Raw genomic sequence first — 19271 nt, 5'->3', positions numbered from 1 at the left:
AAAATAAATCCTTGCTTTATATAGTAATACTTTTTCAATGGGAAGTGGAGAAAAATATAAAGACTTTTGTCACGCCTTCACAAAGTGTACTGATGTTCCTTTGAATTTTCCTGGACACACAATGTAACATTGAGCAAGAGGCAGATGCTGCATCCCAGCAGAAAAGTTTCGTACTCAAATTGGGGGGTTAGGATGGACATGCTACACGGTGCAAAACTGGCTGTACCATCAGACTGAAAGGGTCACTGGTTTGAAGTCTGACCGACACCCAGTAAGAAGTGGAGTTCCTCAGGTATTAATCCTGTAGCAAGTCTTGTTTGACATCTTTGTCAATGACTTGGAAGATGAGACAGATGGGGCCAGTTCGCAGATGACATCAGATTGGGGAGATCAGCTGACATACTGGAGGGCACCGCTGCCATTAAGAGCAGCCTTGAAAAGCTGGAGGAACCAGCCAGCATGAGGCTCATGATCGTCAGCCAAGTCAAGGGCAAAATCCTGCACCTAGGATAGACTGGGTTGCCTGGGAGCAACCCAGCAGAAGAGGACCTGGTCATTCTGGTGGACAAAAGAGGTTCGGAGCACATGACATACAAGGAGAGACTGAGGGAAGTAGGTTTGGCTAAGGCAGGATCTAATTACTGTGTTCTCTTGCTGGGGTGGGTTAGACAGAAGTCGGCACAGCGCTTTTCTCAGGGGCACGCACCAAGAGGACAAGAAACAAAAGTCAGAAGTTGCACCCAGAGAAATTCCAGCCATGTGTAAGAAAAACGTTGACAGTGAGAGGAATAAAGTACTGAGAGGTTCCCAGAGAGGCTGTGGACTCTCCACTCAAGGAGAGTTCATAAGTCATCTGGACAAGGCCCTGAGCAGTCTGGCCTAACTTTGAAATTAGGCCCGCCTTGAAGAAGAGATCTAGCTAGATGAATTCCTAGGTCCCTTCCAATTGAAATGATTCTATGAACCTTCTATTATTTCTTTTTACAGGAACTGGATCTTTCTAAAGTTATTATCAAGGAACACAAGAACCATTCTGCCAATAAACTTCTATATTGCTCTCTGCACAGCATCGCAGTCACAAATTCATCTTTTGGATTGGAATTTCCAACTGTGAAACAACAGGAGTTGATCTAGTAAATCAAGTAATATTTGACATTCTTCTGCCTTTACCTCATCAGCTGACTCTGTCCTGTAACTTTAGGTGACTTTCTACTTGCAGAGTAGAAATAATAGTAATTCTTATCTCTTTCATATAGGAGAGAGACTTTGGTTCCACAGAAAGTGGAAGTGTTTTCCAAACCACCAACCTCCAGAAGAGTAAGTCCCTCAGTATGCCCAGCTTATGAGTTGAGACCTAGTTTCATCGCCTGGTAGAGTCACCTCCAGCTGTCAGCAGCAGCACTGGTTATAAATGAACCGCCTGTCAGAGGCACTGAGGGAGAGGAACAGGGCAAAGAGAGGTCTAGTGTCTGTAAGAAGAAGATTCTTATTCTCTGCTGAGCTTCTTCCTCGTTCTGAAAAAATATTTTGATAAAACGATATTTATGTTGGGGTCAGGGGAAACAATTAAGCCAAAGGTCTGAGGGTTGAATTCAATATTTTAAGTGTGATCTGATGTAGTATGTGGTGGCTGAATAAACAAATATACATAAGAGCTATAACTTCATGCTTCAATTCAATCTGAGATTTGTACTCAACGGTCTAATAAAGTATGACAGCTATATTGCCATTGCCTTGCTTATCAACAAGCATAGCAGTTTAAAAAAAGCACTAGAAATACATTATTTACCAATTTGGGTATAAAATCCATTTAGTAAGTAGATTTTTCAACTAATCTTAAGACCAAAAAAAACCCCCACAAATTGGATATGTGACCATCAAATAATGTTTAAATAGTTCTCTGCACATTTTTGCAGGAGGCATAAGACTCCACAGAATAATTTACTTTACACGTGTAATGGAGGCACTGTGACTTGCGAAGCATCTGGAATTACAGTCAGTGGCAACCACTCACAATGTAAAACCTTTCTCCAAATAAATCTCATCATGACAGTTCAAGCATACACAGAGATCCAGTTTAATCTTTCCACAGCATTAAAAGTCTGTAGAAGAGCCCAAACACTTCTATGATTTTTTAAAATTATTATTTAAGCATGACAAGGTAACTAAACTGAAATATACTTATTTTACAACATACATAGTTTTCTCCACAGCCTGTGCTGCCTGGCTTAATATCTGTCTGTCAGCATTAATGTGACAAACTTCTGAAAGAAAAGTTGTAAGGGAACTGTCAAGCTACGTTATAGCCAGACGAATCTGGTTGTGCTCTGTCTTTAAAAAGAGTGGAAATAGCAGACTCATTCCTGAAGCTGTCATGACTATGAAACCTTCAGGGACAATGTGTTTAGCCGCTTATAGAAGAAAAAAATACCTTCAAGAAATAAGTATAACATACAGCAACAGCATTTGTGCTCCTGTTCATCAAACCTTAATCTGATTTTATTTTTAATCACATAATTATCCAACATTCTCAGAGAACTGAATTAATGACTTATTAAAGGACAGCACTGAATTTCAACGACTGAAAGAAAATTCAAGCTTGACCACAAGTCTGTAAAGAAATGACTTCCTTTTTCAGACAGGCTCTAAAGCACTGTAAACAGGTTAAATTGAGTTGACTGGCAGCCTCCACAGGTTCAAGTGATCTCATGGATCTCTTCACTAGTTTCAGGTACAGCAGATAGCTCTCCTCCCAAAGTTTCAGAAAAAATAAGACATTGAAACACAGAGAACATCGACAGACTAGCACCCAGTTTGTGACCAAAGTGCTTTCCTCAACTGAATTTGCTATCAACCCAAGCTTTAAGTGATTCTCCTGTGTACTTTTTACCTATCTTTAAAATCAAGGTTGTACAATTCATCTAAAACTAGGCTAGGAATTTTATGAGGAACGCTAAGTGAGACAGATACTGAAAACTCACCAAATTCTGTGTACGCAACTCTTGGAGAGCTTTCAAATTTGTTCCTAAACTACTGCAACTTGAGTACTAATAAAATGCAGCCCACATCACCAGGACAGTACGGTGACAAGTAACAGAAGTGGCAACATCTTATATGTACACAGCACCTTCTGTCAGAAAGCAAAGGCATTTAAGGGATATATGTTAAATAAAATGACATAAAGTACTTCAGTTCTATTACCCACACTTAGTGAATGAGAAAACAAGGCATAGATAATTCAAGCTGTCTGCTAAACTCAACACACAAAGCAGAAACAGCGCAGAAGGGCTTCCTTCCCTGGTGTTCGCAAAAACAGATGCTTTAATTTAAAACTAAAACTCCATCTTAGCCTATACTGCTCTGTTCAATCACTGCTTCCCACTGGTTTTGAGTACCTGTGAACTTGTAACTGTTAAGCCGAAGTCATATGTAAGTAGTTTATCACGATTCATACTATCCTCACACTTCAAAAGAAAACTAAGAAAAAAAACCATATGCATAAAACATAAAAAATTTCCTATGCTCTGCTACTCTATTCTTCTTACGGTTGGTTCAAGTAACTGTCACCAACTTCAGTGTACACAACTCCTGCCACTCCAGAGAGGTGCTCCCGGAGTCATTTGAATTTATAATTATATCAGAATACTCCAAAAGCCCAACAAATTTAGTACCATTTCTCAGGCAGGCACTATTATTTTTTTCACTGGCATAATATTCCTAATACTTTCTGACAATGCTTAAGTACTATTGGTTACAAAGCAATTGCATACATTCAAAGATATGCCGGTACAAGTTAAAAAGAGACGGTCAGCCATATAAATTCTTTTTTAAAAGAGTAATGTTCTTGGTATTCGTGAATTGTTTTACTGTGGCATTATAAAATGGAATATTTTGCAAAGTTCTTTTCTTAAAATAACAAATCTCAAAGCAGATAATTTCATCCTAAAACATTAAAAAATGGAAGGATGCAGATTACCCAAAACTAACATATTTGCAGAGAATAATAGTGAGGTGGGACTTCACACAAGCATGTCACATTTTACGTGATGACAAATAAACCACAATTTCGTCACCTTCAGTCAACTTCATACACAACCTACCTGAAATCAGAGGAGCTACACTAGAACTGCGTGTGGTTTGTCAAATCTTGGCATATCTCAGTTAAATGTTAACAGGAAGCTAAATCTTGGTTCAAGATAGTTTAGGAATGGAGTAAAACTGATTAGTAAAAAGCAGTTCACAGAGAAGAACAAGAGTTGAACACAGCAAAACAAAGTGTTCATTAGTGAGAAGACCATACACTTTGTTCTTGAGTTTACAAAATGATTAGACGAGGATATAAAATTATGTAGTTAGTAGACCAAGTTCTGCTGTTAGTTGTATCACACAACCCCTCCCAAAACATGCTCAGCTGCATTAGTGCAGACGAGAGGACACCTTGGTTAAAACACACATAAATGATACCTCAGCTAGGACAGCAGAGAGCCAGCGTAACTGCATTTCTGCAACAACATGCACATGCAGAATATACTCAAATTGACTGTACGCGGGTACCTCTGTGTAATACTTTTCCACCCTCACAAAACATTCACGTGCAAAAGTTCGCTCAACATTTCGATGTCACTAACTTCACTTGAAGACAGTCTCCTTTAGCTGACATACATTCGGCTAATATGGCTCCAAATACAACCAACTTTACAAAACCGTACACTTAAGAGTATTCAAACTCAGGGAAAAGTTTCAGACCTCAGATGGAAAAGCTGTCATGAATTTTGAAAGGACTCATTCATACTGTTACATAAAATTTAGTCTGAACACTACAAGAGTTGTTGGAAGCAGCCTATATAATTCTATAATGGGAATGTAAGGTTTTATTAAATTCCAGAGGCTGGTTAGAAGAAACCAAGCAGAAAGGTCATCATACTCTACCAAATTTTCTAGTACTTTTCCACAACAGTGGCATGAAAACATCCACTTCTACCTGATGTTTCTAATATTGTGTCATTACAGGTATAAGTAATGAGGTCATTGAACAATCCAAATGCTTTAAAAATTCCCATACCACAGAGACTGGTATTGGTACTGTGTAGTACATGGAGAATTCAATTTTTCAGCCCTTTTCTTTCATTTAAGATGTATGAGTGGAATTCCAGCAATAAATAAATCTTGTGCGCAGTTTAAACAAATGTTTCTGATAGTGTCTAATTTGTTGTTGTTGTTTTGTTGGTTTTTTATCATGACAGTCACCACTGGCAACCTACTTAAGAACATCACTCAGTGTACGAAAAAAATATTACATGTTCCAGATGTCTGGAGGAGTTTCTGTATTTTGTTTACAATTCCTGTAAAATATTCTGACCAGCTTCATTCTGTCTGCCCTCAAAGAGTACAGAGCACAGGAACGTATAGAGCGCCTCTAGCTTCTTAGAGGAAAGTCATCAGAAAAGCAGTTTCAAAAAATAAAAAACCTCTTTTTACCCCCTTCTTTTGTTTCGGTTTCACAGTTTTATTGAACCTATTAAATCAATATTAATGAAAACTGTAATTCATCTGACTTCCCAGCATGAAGAAAATCAGATTTTATTTGATCCGTTGTTAATTAATTTCAGATAACTGCCCAAACCTGAGCCAACTTCAGGTTAGAGCAATATAAAGTTCAAATGCTACAATATTTTCTTGTCCTTTAAAATAATTTACAAAATATAAATTATCATTCAGTCGTGGAACCTCAGAAATATTTCAGAGTGATGGGATGCTAAGATTAATCAACAACTCATTCTTTGTAACCGAATGTGTTTGTTGTTTTCTGAAAAAAAACACCACACTTCAAAAGCATTTTAACAGGAAAACATAATTATTAAAATCCTCCACTGCCCTTATGAGAACCTATTTAAAATATATTTACTGTCCCTGATATTACAGTGGAAAACAAATCAGGTCACTGAGAAGGAATAGGAGTTTTGTTTCTTGGGAAGATTCTCACAATGAGATGTTTAAGGTAAAAGAAACTCCCATGACTCAATACATAAGCTATATGTTAGGCTACATTTTAGAAGAAATAAAAAACCAGATTATAACAGTTCTTATACAAAGGATAATAAAAATCCTTAAAAGTTTATTCTGGAAGGGTGTTAAATTATTTTTCTATGACCTTCACAAACTATATATTTTAATAGAATTATTATCTATTTATAAGAAAAGATGGTACCAAATCTTGCTCTATTACAACAGAACAGCATTTCCAGACATTTTCAATTTCAATCCCTCAGCAATTTTTCAACAGATGTAAGAAACATGCACCATAAACTTAATCCTATTGACAAAACATTTCCTTTCCTACTTGCCTCTTACAGAGCTCTAGAACTAATGGATTGCTCTCCATGAGTTTACAGACTGAAAGTTGAAAAATATTTCACTAAATCTGCATTAACTACACCAATTTATGGAAGAATAATTTGCCAGATTTGCTAGAAGTACTGTATGTCTTCAGACAGAAAACAGACAACATGATAACAGGCTTCAAATATATTGAAAAAATCATTAAAATTGTGATAGTAATGAAGAAAATAACTGTTTAATTTGTAGCAAGAGATTCATTGTAGAATACACTTTTAACTCTAAATCCTTCGAAGAAGCTGTAGAATTGTCACTTTTGGGGACCTAAAAGTTTGGGGATGAGGAGGGAAGAAAACATGAGTAATCATCTTAATTTTACTACTCCTTTTTTCAGAGAACAAGAGTGGAGTAGTGGACTGCTAGAGACCCTTATCAGCCTTGCAGTACTTGACATCACTACAGTACTCAGCATTACACGGCATCACACTTCTGTGGTTTCATTAACAAGAAAAAACTCCTAACTGTACCATTAAGAGTTCAAAATAATTTGATTTCAAAGAATTCTCACAACAGAGTGATCTGTTTCATACTTCTAATACACTTACATGCAACTAAGCTAGCAGCTTTACTCTCATTTAAATAGAAATAAGTTCTGTATCTCCATTGCTTGTTAGTCAGAAGGGCTTTTTTATCTTACTCCATCAGGTATCTGTAGAGGCATTCGTGAGACTTGCTCTATTTTTCAGCTTCTCCTGTTCCATCCTGAATGTTTATGGCACGAAGATCTTTGTGTAGCACACACATAGAGTAAATAATTCCAAAATGTGTAATCATCTAAAAGAATTGCAAATGATGCATAAGAATAATTTCACTACTGCAGAAACAAACACCTTCTATCGTAAGTTAGATGCTCACACCCCCCACAGTCACCCAGCGTACAGTAAGGGGTGAGCACCACCATTTTCGAGTGAAATTAATGAAGGCGGACTCCAATATCTAGTTCATGCATCAGAAGGATCAGGAAGTTTCACGTTCAAATCTGACTTCTAAAAAAGTTATTCACGTGGTCATTACTGAAGGGAAAACAACCTAACCGCTTCGTCAGCTATGGGGTGGTTTCGCCCCTCACAAGGCTCTATTCTCAGCCAAGACAAATCGCTGTTCTTACCTGGCAGATCTCACGTTTTAGCACAGTCGGTTCTAGAGCCATGAGAACCTTCTGACCCAGGCCTTTTGACCTTTTGACCCGCCGGGAGGTCTCCACACGCTCAAGGCTGGGGCAGCGCTCCGGCTGCGCTTCCCAGAGCACGGGCGGTCGGGTGTATTTTCACAAGCGACCACAGCAGTACGGCCAGCGGTCCCTACGCTTGTAAAAACTTAGCAAATAACACAGCCCAGGCAGAGGTGCGGGCGGGGGAAGCGCCCGCTCCCGCCAAGGGCCGCCGGCAGTGGGGGCTTCGCCTCGGCTCCCCGGGCAGCCCCAGCCCGCCCTGCCGCCCCTCTGCCCCAAAGATCGTGTCCCCCCCGCCAGGGCTGGAGCCGTTTCTAACGGTCCCCACCGGCGGCGGAGGGGCCGGGGTACTCACATGCCAGATGGCGAAGAAGATGAGGGCGGCGCAAAGGACCAGCGACAGCATGTAGCAGAAGGCGGCGAAGGTGAAGGCCATGGCTGGGAGAGCCCCCCCGTCGCCGCCCGGGGAGTCCCGGCGGGCGACCGGGGAGAACAGCGACCCCCGAAATCCCCGCGGGGAGAGCGGCGAAGCGACCGGGCCACACACACAGCGACAGCGCCGGGACGGGCAGGGAGCGGCGACGGACGGGCGGCCGCCGCGCCCCTCACAGCCGCTCCCGTCGCTCCGCCGAGCCCGTCCCGACCCCCGCCGCGCCAGCAGCGGCTGGTGCTCCCGGCTCGGCCCCTCCGCTGTCCCCTCCCCGCTGAGGCGCGGCGGTGGGCGGCCCCGCCGGCAGGGCGCCCCCGAGGGGCGGGTCTCCTCCGCGGGGGCGGCAGCGGCGGGGCCGGCGGGTCTGTGTCTGGCGGGCTGGGGTCGTGTCACGACGGCGTGAGAGGAACGAGCGTGGGCTCAGGCGAAATCGGTTCAGTAACAAAATTATTCAGGAATTTGCCGGTGGTCATCGGTGAAAAGTCAGACTTTGTGGTACAAGAGATCGTGATTCCACCAAAGCCAAGTCTAGAACAAGCTTGCTTTTTTAAATGTTTACAATATATTTTTGTTTAAAATTATGCTATATTGTCTTCAACACAAGATGCACTTTTATCCTGAGGAAATAGTGCTAATTTGAATCAAGAGTCAAGGCCAGCAATTAATAAACTAATCAGGAATAAACTGATGGATTGTAACCTTTTATAATCAAGCTGCTCCAGACTGTACATGTGATTTGATGCTTTAATTAAAAAGAACAGAACACAGCAAATAGTAATGAGCTTTGCTGTCATACAGGGATGTGGTAAATGCATCGTAATTCTCCGACCTTTTAATTCTTTTGTATCTGAAATCCTGCAGGGTGTATGTTTGTGAAAGTAAATGGTGTATTCATAATCACACATTTTGAAAAGAGCGCTAAATGAGGTAAAGGAGGAGACTTTGGAGATTTTTTTTTTGGCCACAGTTACTTTAATATCTGGATATATAGTACCTATGTTAAGATTCAACACAGAAAAACTGATGCTTCCAAGAAAAACAAAATAAAACATGTCTTTCTGGAGCACTTATATGTACACACAGACACATATATATATCTGTCTATAAACATATAAATATACTGTAGGTATCATTAAAGATGGAAGTGGAAACAATTGTTAAATCGCAGTTTAGGGTTACACTCCAAGGTAAATGCTGACCTGTTTTTCACTTTCTCTCATCTTCATCTACATTCCAGCTATGTATTTGGAACTCTTCAGTGAACACACAGGCAAAATATTTGTTTCTCATTTTGCAAGGAGACAGTTCCACAGCCCAACACTTCCAAGATCACACTATCTTTCCTGAAGTTGATTTTTAGAAATACATTGACCATTAGCCATATTTCTAGTAATTAATATTTTCTAGTGGCTGACTAATTACAAAAGTTTCTGACAGACAGCGAAAGGAAAATCTATCGGGAGGCGTTTAGGACATTTTTGTCCTACTGACTTCTTGTTACATTGTACCATGAGGACACCTTAAGTATTGTGAAATATTTAAGTGATGGAGAGTGGTGGTAAGATTTACCCTTCACTCAGTACATCTCTGAGATTTGTCTCAGTAATCACTGAAAAGTCTTCCGGGTCTCCATCTCCTTACAAACTCTTTACAGCTCTCTGTGCCACAAGGACCTCACAGCAAGGTGTCGTTCCTTTGTAATTTCTGGATGAGACTCCTGCAAACCAGGCCATCTGAGGCAAAAGGTGAAAATAATATGGATGTGCCTGACCCTTTTCTCACTGGTTTAAGACACGGTGAGCATAGCAGGAACATCAGCCTGTCTATTAGCTCCCCATCCACTTCTAAGGTCTTGGTCCTAACCTTCAAATAAACTGATGGATCTGATTGTAGCTGCATGAGAAATTACAGTCCATCACCCAGCTGTGCTCCTTTGAAATAACGTATATCAGAGGCCAGAACGGAGGAGGGTATGGGAGCGGAGGACGCAGCATTATCCACTGAAGGGATCTGGAAAAGGCACATCAGAGAAATACAGAGCATAATCACTTTTAGAAAACAACTGTTACTTTCAAAACTGCTATTTTAACACTTCTTTTCTCAAAATAAACAAAATTACATCCACACATTAGGACACACCTGGGTTTCTTTTCTATTATGAGGAGGAAAGAAATGGTCCAGAAGTTCTGCAGCAGTCCCTTAGAGAATGCACTAATCCTTGTTCTCAGGTGTTCAGCAGCTTGTTTTAACAGCCACAGCCTCAGATTTAGCACCTTGTCTTTCATTCTGCTGCCTTTAAAATTTCACGAATCCTCATGTTTCCTCCAGGTCGTGCATCCCTGAGCCATTCCCAGAAGGTACTGCTGTTCTCACCCTGCGGCACACACCTGTAACCTGGGAATGCAGCAGTGAAAATTGTTCAGAATGCTGAAGAATGGAGATGAATTTCAGATCAAGTAGAAAGTCAGTAAGAAACAGAAAGTAAATTCATGTCTAGACTGATTAAAAAAAAAAAAAGGTTTGTATTCGCTCACCTTTTACCAGAGGCTATTTCTTTAAAATATATTTGTTGATGGGTCACACAAGGTACTTCAAGCTTAACAATACTTCCTAGCACAAGTTTTTACATGAACTGGTTTTGTAGGGTGTATCCCACCACACACACAAGCAGATCATGACAGTGTGTTCATAAAACCTTTGGAGAAAGGGTTTTTACGAAAGGCTGTGTAAGGGTCCTTGCTTGACTTGAGCAGATTAAGTTTTGGAATTCTACATTTATCACTGAAGCATATTTTTTGTGATTTGGATTTGTCGTCTGTAAACAGAAAGTATTTGTCATTACCATCCATATTTGTTGGAAAATATGATTGCAGATTCCTGAAGGAATTAGAGAATCAAGCAGACTTTTTTTTTTTCAGTATAACCTGATCCCAATTTCATATAGAGTCATCACAAGAGCATAGATGGTGGTGTTGCTTTTGTACAACTGCTACTGAGATGCTGATTTTCAAAGCTACCACTCTGCAAATATTATCATAGTTTAAAGCACAAACAGCGAGGATTTGGGATTTTTTACTTAGGGATGGCTTTTTACCTTGAGGGGACCTCTATGAAGGGACCCAAAAAATTCAGCCACTAGATAAACAAAGGAGTACTTCTGGTGAGCACCAGACAGCCCTCAAAACCAAATGACATTCAATGTTCCTATAGAACTTGTGCAAATAGATCTAGCAGATTTATGAGTTTAAGATGTCCTGTTAGCAGGTCTTGGAACGCTTGATTTTATATGAAATGACTTTTTGTGCTAGATAATGAAGGAATCTGAAGGTACTGAAAGAAATTTCCAGTGGCTAATTTACAGAATGGCATCAGAGATTAGAAGAGACTGCTAGGGAGTCCTTTCAACTCCCAAATAAGTATCATAACTCTATAAACCTAAAGGACAAGACTTTATAAGACCAGTAGACCCTGAAGTGATAGGCTAAAATCACCATAAATCCACCAAGGTGTTATATCCTCAGTCAAGGTGGTTCATAGTTTTAAGATTCATATATTATTGTCACAATGTATAGTTTTAAGTGTAACATATTACTGAGTGCCTGTTAAATGCCATTACATTAATTATAGTAGAGAATTGTCGTTCATTACATTGAGTGTGTTTTAATAATATATCTGACTCTCTTTTGTGAACTTTAAGTAATACTAAATTATTAACAGTGCTTATATACAAATTGCCTTCATTGGTCTTTACAGCTAATATCCCATAGAGATTAATAGAAGCATTTCATACTCTCATGCATTATTATTTGAGATTATCTGCAGATTCCAGATGAAATGTCTGTATTACTTCATGGTCAGTTCATTTTCAAAAGGTTACTTTTGCAATAATAAAGGCAAATGACATTTTGTTAATGAAGTCTTATTTTCAGGCACCAAAAATATGATAGTTCACAAACCCACTGACAATAATCTCATTTTACTGCCAGGTGAATAAATATGATATTTCACCTGCTGTTAGCAAGAATACCATTCCCATCTTCTTTTGTAGGAACCGGCTGAATAAATTTTAACTACATTATCATAGGATCGTAGGAAAGTTTATGTTGGAAGGGGCCTCAGGAGGTCTCTAGTCCAACCTCCTGTCCAAAGCAGGGCCAAATTCAGGGTCAGACTAGGTTGCTCAAGGCTTCTTCTGGTCAAGTCTTGAAAACCTCCAAGGAGAGAGACGGCCCACCCTCTCTGGGCAACCCGTTCCACTGCCTGTCTCAGGTTGTCTTCAGCAGACGCCTCCACTCCCAGCCTGTATCACTTCCCTAGTACAGGACTTTACATCTGTCCTTGTTGAATTTCATAAGGTTCCTGTCAGGCTATGATCTCTGTGTTTAATTATTGAAATCCACTTTAAAAAGCACAGGTTAATATGCAGTGCAGAAATGTTCCTGAATAGAAAAAAAAGAAAAAAAAACCAACCGAAAAAAGACTGTTCAGAGCATGACACTGTACTGCTTTGCTGGGGACTTCAGATTTGCAGTTTAGGTCATTCACCTGAACTAACTGATCTCTTGTTCTGCTCTGTGCTTTGATAACCAGCACCACATAGGCATGATCCACATTTTGACTGTTCATGTCACGGATAATTTGCTTGACATGGAGTATCTGAAATGGTCTTAGTTACCTCTGATATTACCTCATTTGCTTCTAATCAATACGTGGAAACTTTACAAAAGTAATACTTGCTAACATTGGTTAATGCTGTCAAGAAGGATTTGGGTCTGTGCTTGGGAGAGAGTGGGCTCCAACTTTATCACTTCTGAATAACTGAATTCCATCAAAGGAATGAAAATGGAATAACAAATTTTCTGAATAGGTAACCTATGAGAAATCATCAGTCACTGAAGATCCTGCAGAGCTAGATATGCTAATAAGACAATTTGCATAAGATATGCTTTTGTCCAAACATTGAAATAACATTCTGGGCCAAATTCCTCCGATTTAAACAGTGTTTCATTTTTTTCCACCCCAGAGTCTGAAATATTCTGCTAATCTACAAGCCCTGCTGGTTGCTCCCACCCATTGCATGCTGTATCAGATCACACCTCATGGCTCCATCATTCTGATCAGAGAAGCCAGAATAAAGTAAAATATGTGATGCCCTTCAACAATCCCCCTCCTCAGAGGAAGATTAAATTCTCTCATAGTAAACCAAATGCTCTTCCTCTTTGTCTCTTTATACTGAGACTGCTACTGAATGCTCATCCCTACTGTCCAGAAAACAACAATCTGGTGCAGTAAACCAAGGCCTGGTGTCTTTTCTATAGCTTAGAAAAAATTCAGTATTTAACCAAACTGACATCTGTGTTCTAACAGAATGAATGGCCTTAGTCATTTTTAACTTGCATGGATAAATGAATAGCTACAATATGGTCTGCATAAGTAACAGTGTTGACTAACGAATACGTAAACACTAAATTATGTCTGTATTTATTCAGAAAAAGTGTTTTCACTTTTGATGCAGTTTTATGAGAGGTGGGTACATCTGTGATGTGAAAGGGAGAGGAGACTCTGCAGATGTACAGCAGCATGCACTGCAGTGACAGTACAAATGGACCAGTGTACAAATGGACCAGTTGCCATCAGCTCCAGACCCTTGTAACTTGCCTCCTGGCCCTCTGCCTCTGCTAAATTAGTATTGGGTTTTACTGGTCTGTGTTTAAAGGGGGAAAAAACCCAATAGCCCAAAAAACACAAGTTGTATTATTCACATATCAGTAATAGAAGTCTTTATCAAACATTTAATTTAATTAAAGATCTCCCAAGCTGATCCCCTAAACTTTTGTAACTTTGAAACATATTTCTCATTTTATACAAGAGAGAACACTAAAACCCCATAAATACACTTATTTTTAACTGTAGGAGTTGAACTATTGGTTGTAGCACTCTGTATCACTTGGAATTGCTAGTCAGTTTAGCTAAAATATCTTATAAAAGCTATTTTAGCATTTGACAACAAGAACTGAAGAACTCATATTATAAATTGGAAAAATACCAGAAGAAAATATTGGAGGTGGCGATGGAGGAGTGGGAACATGTTTAGCAAGAAGTCTCATGAGAACACTGTACTGAAAGATCATTCCTGTTCTAAATATAAACCTTTAATACATTAGCCATCCTGTTTTTAACATCGTGTAAAATATTTCCAGTCTGAAGCAGAACCAGCAAGACAAGGTGATTCTCTGCAACTTACCCATTTCTTATGAGGAACAGAACAGGAAAGGTTTGACATCCTAGTTGGAGGTTCTAGAGGATTTTATACCACAAATATATCATCTTCATTTTGTTCTGGTTTCATTTACTTTCTGTTAACCTGAAAGGTCTAAATAAACTTGCCTAGACCACAAGAGTCAGATAATGGAAGTTTGGGTCTAGATCTTAAGTAAATATTCAGAATGCCATCTGAAACACTCGATTTAGGAATCATTAGGAGAAACAGTTATTGTGATGTAGTAAATAAAAACTCTGCCCCTGCTGGGCGTATTTTTGGAAGTTGATATAAAATATATGTCATACAGAGTTGCCTTTTTCCAAGTCCAGTATGTTTTGTACCTACTTCATGACTGATAACATTAATCAGCAAGGACAAGGTATGCTTTATTTTGTTAAACAAATTGTCGCTTTTATTTCTGAGACAAAAGTGGCTGAGCAGTAGCCGGTGCTCTACTTATCCATGGTCTCAAAACGGAGCTCTCCCGTGTCATTTCTTAAAGACTTTCCTTGTCACTCAGAGCTCTGAAGCAGTTGTTCACTGAAAGATCAATGAAATATGACTCTCAGAGCCTACTAGAGAAATGGAAGAGCTAAATGTGATCTTAACTACTCATTACCTGGGAAGAGAACAGTGACTCACATCTACTTCAGCATGTTAAACAGCCTTTGAGAAACTATCATGACTCACAAGTACTGCGAGCACACACGCAAATCTCTTTCTCAGTTCCAGGCATTTAGTTCTTTTCTAGAGAAACTAAGCTGTCTTCTTGAACCTGCCACAGCCTTACATTAATGTAATCACCTTGACATAAGCCAGCTAATTGAATCAGAACGGCAGATGCTACATATGTGTTTCTTGCTGACTGGGTTACATAAATTGTTGGTCTATAAACTGATGTGAAATAGCGCATAATAGGAATCAATTCTTGGTTTTTCCTAACAGGTATTGTAAGATTTTGCTTTGGATTGCAATTGAAGCAGCTCTGAAACCCAAACTGACTCCAGGAAGGTTTTCTTTGTGGACATGGTTACCTAAACAAAAATATTTTTCAGCAAGTGTTGGGGGCAGGGAGAGGGTAGCGGGTATTTTGTCTTCTGAGGTGTTCATTTTAGTGACAAAAAAAATCCATACCCATTGAAACAATTAACATCAGCAAAACTACTCAGTTAAGCAAAGCTAATCAAGTTGACAGACTCAGAGTTGAAAAGGAAGCAACGATGTCATTTTAGCATTACTGGCATTTCCAATTAATGTTAATGATCTATCAGTTACTGTTGTCATTAACATGTATATACGTATGCTGCCTTCTGAGAGGTACTTACCATCCAGATAACTGAAAAACAGAAAGCATTTTTGCTGGTCTGAGCTGTGGAGCAGTTTTCCACTGTGATGATCTGAATATGACCAGACAAATCCCAGTGGAGATCACACCGGAGGAAAAGATAACACACTGGACAACCCCCTGAGTACTCATATATTTGTTCTGGCCCAGATGGAGAAGCTAATTGGTAATAATTAGGGTGTAAATTTCCAAGCACTGCAGCTTAGCTGCCCTAATTCCCACTAAGGCCACTTTGTCTTGCTAGTAGAAAGTAATCTTGCTTTGAAAGTACAGGAAGCTATTTTGCTTTTAGCACTGAAGTGTCTCCAGCAAGAACAGTGTGAATTAGTGAACGGTAACTTCGCACCCAATGTGGATTCCTATTAACTTCCTTCTGTTAAAATGCCCATAAATAGTGGAGATGGCTTGGAGCTAACTAGTGGGCTAATAGATGCCCAGAAAGAAAAAGTCTGTCACAAAAGTCACTGGGAAAATTAATTAAGATTATTTATGTCCACGAATGGCATTACCGAGTTCATTTTCACTTTGAAGAGGCAGGACTAGTGCATCCCCAGGAAGATGGTAGAATTATTGCATACAAGGTTAAGCAGCTGAGCAAACACTTTGACCTGCCTGCCAACGAGCTACTCATCTGAGCGACTAGGGCAGCTGCATGTGGCACGGCATGCACACCCTGCTTTGAGAAGTTGTCCTCTGATGGTTGTTCACCAGCCTGTCTGAAATAACCAAAGTCAACTCTTATCAGAAAAGTGTCTGCCTTGCAAAACTCTGAATTATACCAAGCACAACAAGGTTCCGCTGCTAATCACCTCAGTGCAAACAAAGAGGAATAAAGACTTAATTACTCTTCCAGCAAATGGTACCTCCACACTAATATCCAGAAACTGCACTGGGGAGCATCTGTGCCTTTATCCATTCCAAAATTATCCTATGTGGATTATTGAATTCTGCAGGGCTTCCAGGTATGAATTAAATCCAAATGCATTATGTTGTTTCCAATCCTTTGATTGTATTTATCAATATTCCTTGTTAGCAGGTGTGGGACTTCCTTGGACTTAATAAAAACTTGCTCATAAAACACTGACCATATGTCCCAAGGGTAGTGCTGTGTCTTCTAAAGATGTAATTTGTAAAAGGCACAGAGAGCTGAGAGTTGCTTTAAGTCAAGTATATTTACTTAAGTCTTTAGCAACATAATCTGACTTTCATTTCTTAAAAAACAGAGTCAGTTAAAATGAATGAAATAAACTCGTTGAGTTGCAAGAAGCAAAAATAAAAATGTTGCCTGTTAGCTACAAAAGTGCATGAATACTGCATGACATCTTCCATTTTTCCACCACACATCCAGGGTCACCTTTAATAACACAACTTTTAGCTTAGAAACTCAAGTCCTAGGAACATTAGTTTAACAGTGCTGCAAAGGCAAAGAAATATTCAGCTTGACTGAATTCCTAGGCAAGGCGTGAAACCCAACTGGAGGGAGTCTGCAGGTAAATTAAGAGCAATCATCCGACTAAATTTTGATCCAAAGCTGCACTAACCATAGTCACATAAACCACTTTCATGCATAGTGTATTTTGTTAACTTACTTAGTGACTTCACATCAGATATGAATTCCAAACCCTGCAGTTTTGGGCCCCAAATCTGAGGCATCTGAATTTACTGCCATATTGTATTGTGAAAGCAGATCACTACATTACTTCATATCTGAATGTCTGTCAAATTCACGGGGGCTAACAGCAGATATTCGCCCTTCTGTTTACACAACTTCTTAAATGAGATTCTGCTTCAATATGTAAGTTTTATGATATATTTATGTATTGTGAAAATGTGCTTTTTCATAATAATAACTAGTATTTTTTTCTGTCCTTGCAAGCAAGAAAAATGTTCATTAAAAAGCACAGAACATTGTAAGACAGCCTGAGATATGCAGGAAATGTCCCTACAGGAAAGCCAGTTTACTTAAGGAGACTGGCACACATTTCCAGTGTGGTTTATATTTTAGCAGTTGCTATAATCTCAGACCACCTACATCTTTAAAAAAATCCTGAAAGACAGATGAGGTTCCAGAAGACAAGTAAAGATAAACACCATCTTCAAAAAGGGAAAAGGGAATAGCCAGGTAATAATTAACATTTTGGCATGTTTAATTATTAGTTCCATGAGTTTTCTCTTAATTTACAAGTACCTAGAGGAAAGCAGGAAAAAATAGCAAGGACCAATGATTAGTCCAGGTAAAATTGTATCAAATGAAACAAAATTCTTGCTACAACAAAGTAATGGGGCTTGGGACAAGGCAAGAATGAATTAAAGCCATATAGCTTAGGTTTTGACACTGTTTCACTTGACACTTTCAAATCATAGAATCATAGAATCACTTCAGTTGGAAGAGACCCTCAAGATCATCGAGTTCAAACATAACCTAACCTAACTCTGGCACTAAACCATGCCCCTAAGAACCTCATCTAAACGCCTTTTAAACACCTCCAGGGATGGTGACTCCAGCACCTCCCTGGGCAGCCTGTTCCAGTGCCTGACAACCCTTTCTGGGAAGAAATTTTTCCTAATATCCAATCTGAACCTCCCCTGGCGCAACTTGAGGCCATTTCTTCTTGTCCTATCACTTGCTACTTGGGAGAAGAGACCAACACCCTCCATGCTACAACGTCCTTTCAGGTAGTTGCAGACAGCGATCAGGTCTCCCCTCAGCCTCCTTTTCTCCAGGCTGAACAGCCCCAGTTCTCTCACCGCTCCTCATCACACTTGTGCTCCAGACCCCTCACCAGCTTCGTTGCCCTTCTCTGAACTCTCTCCAGCACCTCAGTGTCTTTCCTGTAGTGAGGGGCCCAAAACTGCACACAGGACTCAAGGTGGAGCCTCACCAGTGCCGAGTACAGTGGCACAATCGCTTCTCTAGTCCTGCTGGCCACACTATTCCTGATACAAGCCAGGATGCTGTTGGCCTTTTTGGTCACCTGGGCACACTGCTGGCTCATGTTCAGCTGCTGTCAATCAACACCCCCAGATCCCTCTCTGCCAGGCAGCTTTCCAGCCACTCTTCCCCGAGCCTGTAGCGCTGCCTGGGGTTGTTGTGACCCAAGTGCAGGACCTGGCACTTGGGCTTGTTAAACCTCATACAATTGGCCTCAGCCCAATGATCCAGCCAGTCCAGATCCCTCTGTATGGCCTTCCTACCCTCCAGCAGATCAACACTCTCACCCAATTTGGTGTCATCTGCAAACTTACTGAGGGTGCACTAGATCCCCTCATCCAGATCACTGATAAAGAGATTAAACAGAACTGGCCCCAATACTGAGCCCTGGGGAATACCACTCATGACCGGTGGCCAACTGGATTTGGCTCCGTTCACCACAACTCTTTGGGCCCGGCCCTCCAGCCAGTTCTTGATCCATCGCAGAGTGGACCCATCCAGGCCATGAGCTGCCAGCTTCTCCAGGAGAATGCTGTGGGATATGGTGTCAAAGGCCTTACTGAAGTCTAAGTACACAACATCCACATCCTTTCCCTCACCTACTAGTTGGATCACCTGGTCATAGAAAGAGATCAGGTTGGTCAAACAGGACCTGCCTTTCATAAACCCATGTTGACTGGGCCTGATCATGTGCCATGCCTTCTCTTGTATGTGCCATGTGATATTATTCAAGAT

At 40.2% G+C, this 19271-nt stretch overlaps 1 protein-coding gene across 2 annotated transcripts in view; it reads right to left on the bottom strand.

Annotated features, from left to right (window-relative positions):
- The window catches only part of CNIH3 (cornichon family AMPA receptor auxiliary protein 3), a 54560-nt gene extending 46356 nt beyond the window's left edge, over positions 1 to 8204 (bottom strand). For both annotated transcript variants that reach the window (XM_065632068.1, XM_065632071.1), the window contains exon 1: positions 7923 to 8204. In XM_065632068.1, the coding sequence (XP_065488140.1) occupies positions 7923 to 8003 (81 nt within the window). In that variant the 5' untranslated portion in view covers positions 8004 to 8204. The remainder of the gene's footprint in view (positions 1 to 7922) is intronic.
- Between the last annotated feature and the right edge of the window lie 11067 nt (positions 8205 to 19271).

Source organism: Caloenas nicobarica, chromosome 3 (genome assembly GCF_036013445.1).
Source record: "Caloenas nicobarica isolate bCalNic1 chromosome 3, bCalNic1.hap1, whole genome shotgun sequence".
In the NCBI taxonomy this organism is placed as follows: Eukaryota; Metazoa; Chordata; class Aves; order Columbiformes; family Columbidae; genus Caloenas; species Caloenas nicobarica.
This window is presented reverse-complemented; position numbering and strand designations above follow the sequence as displayed.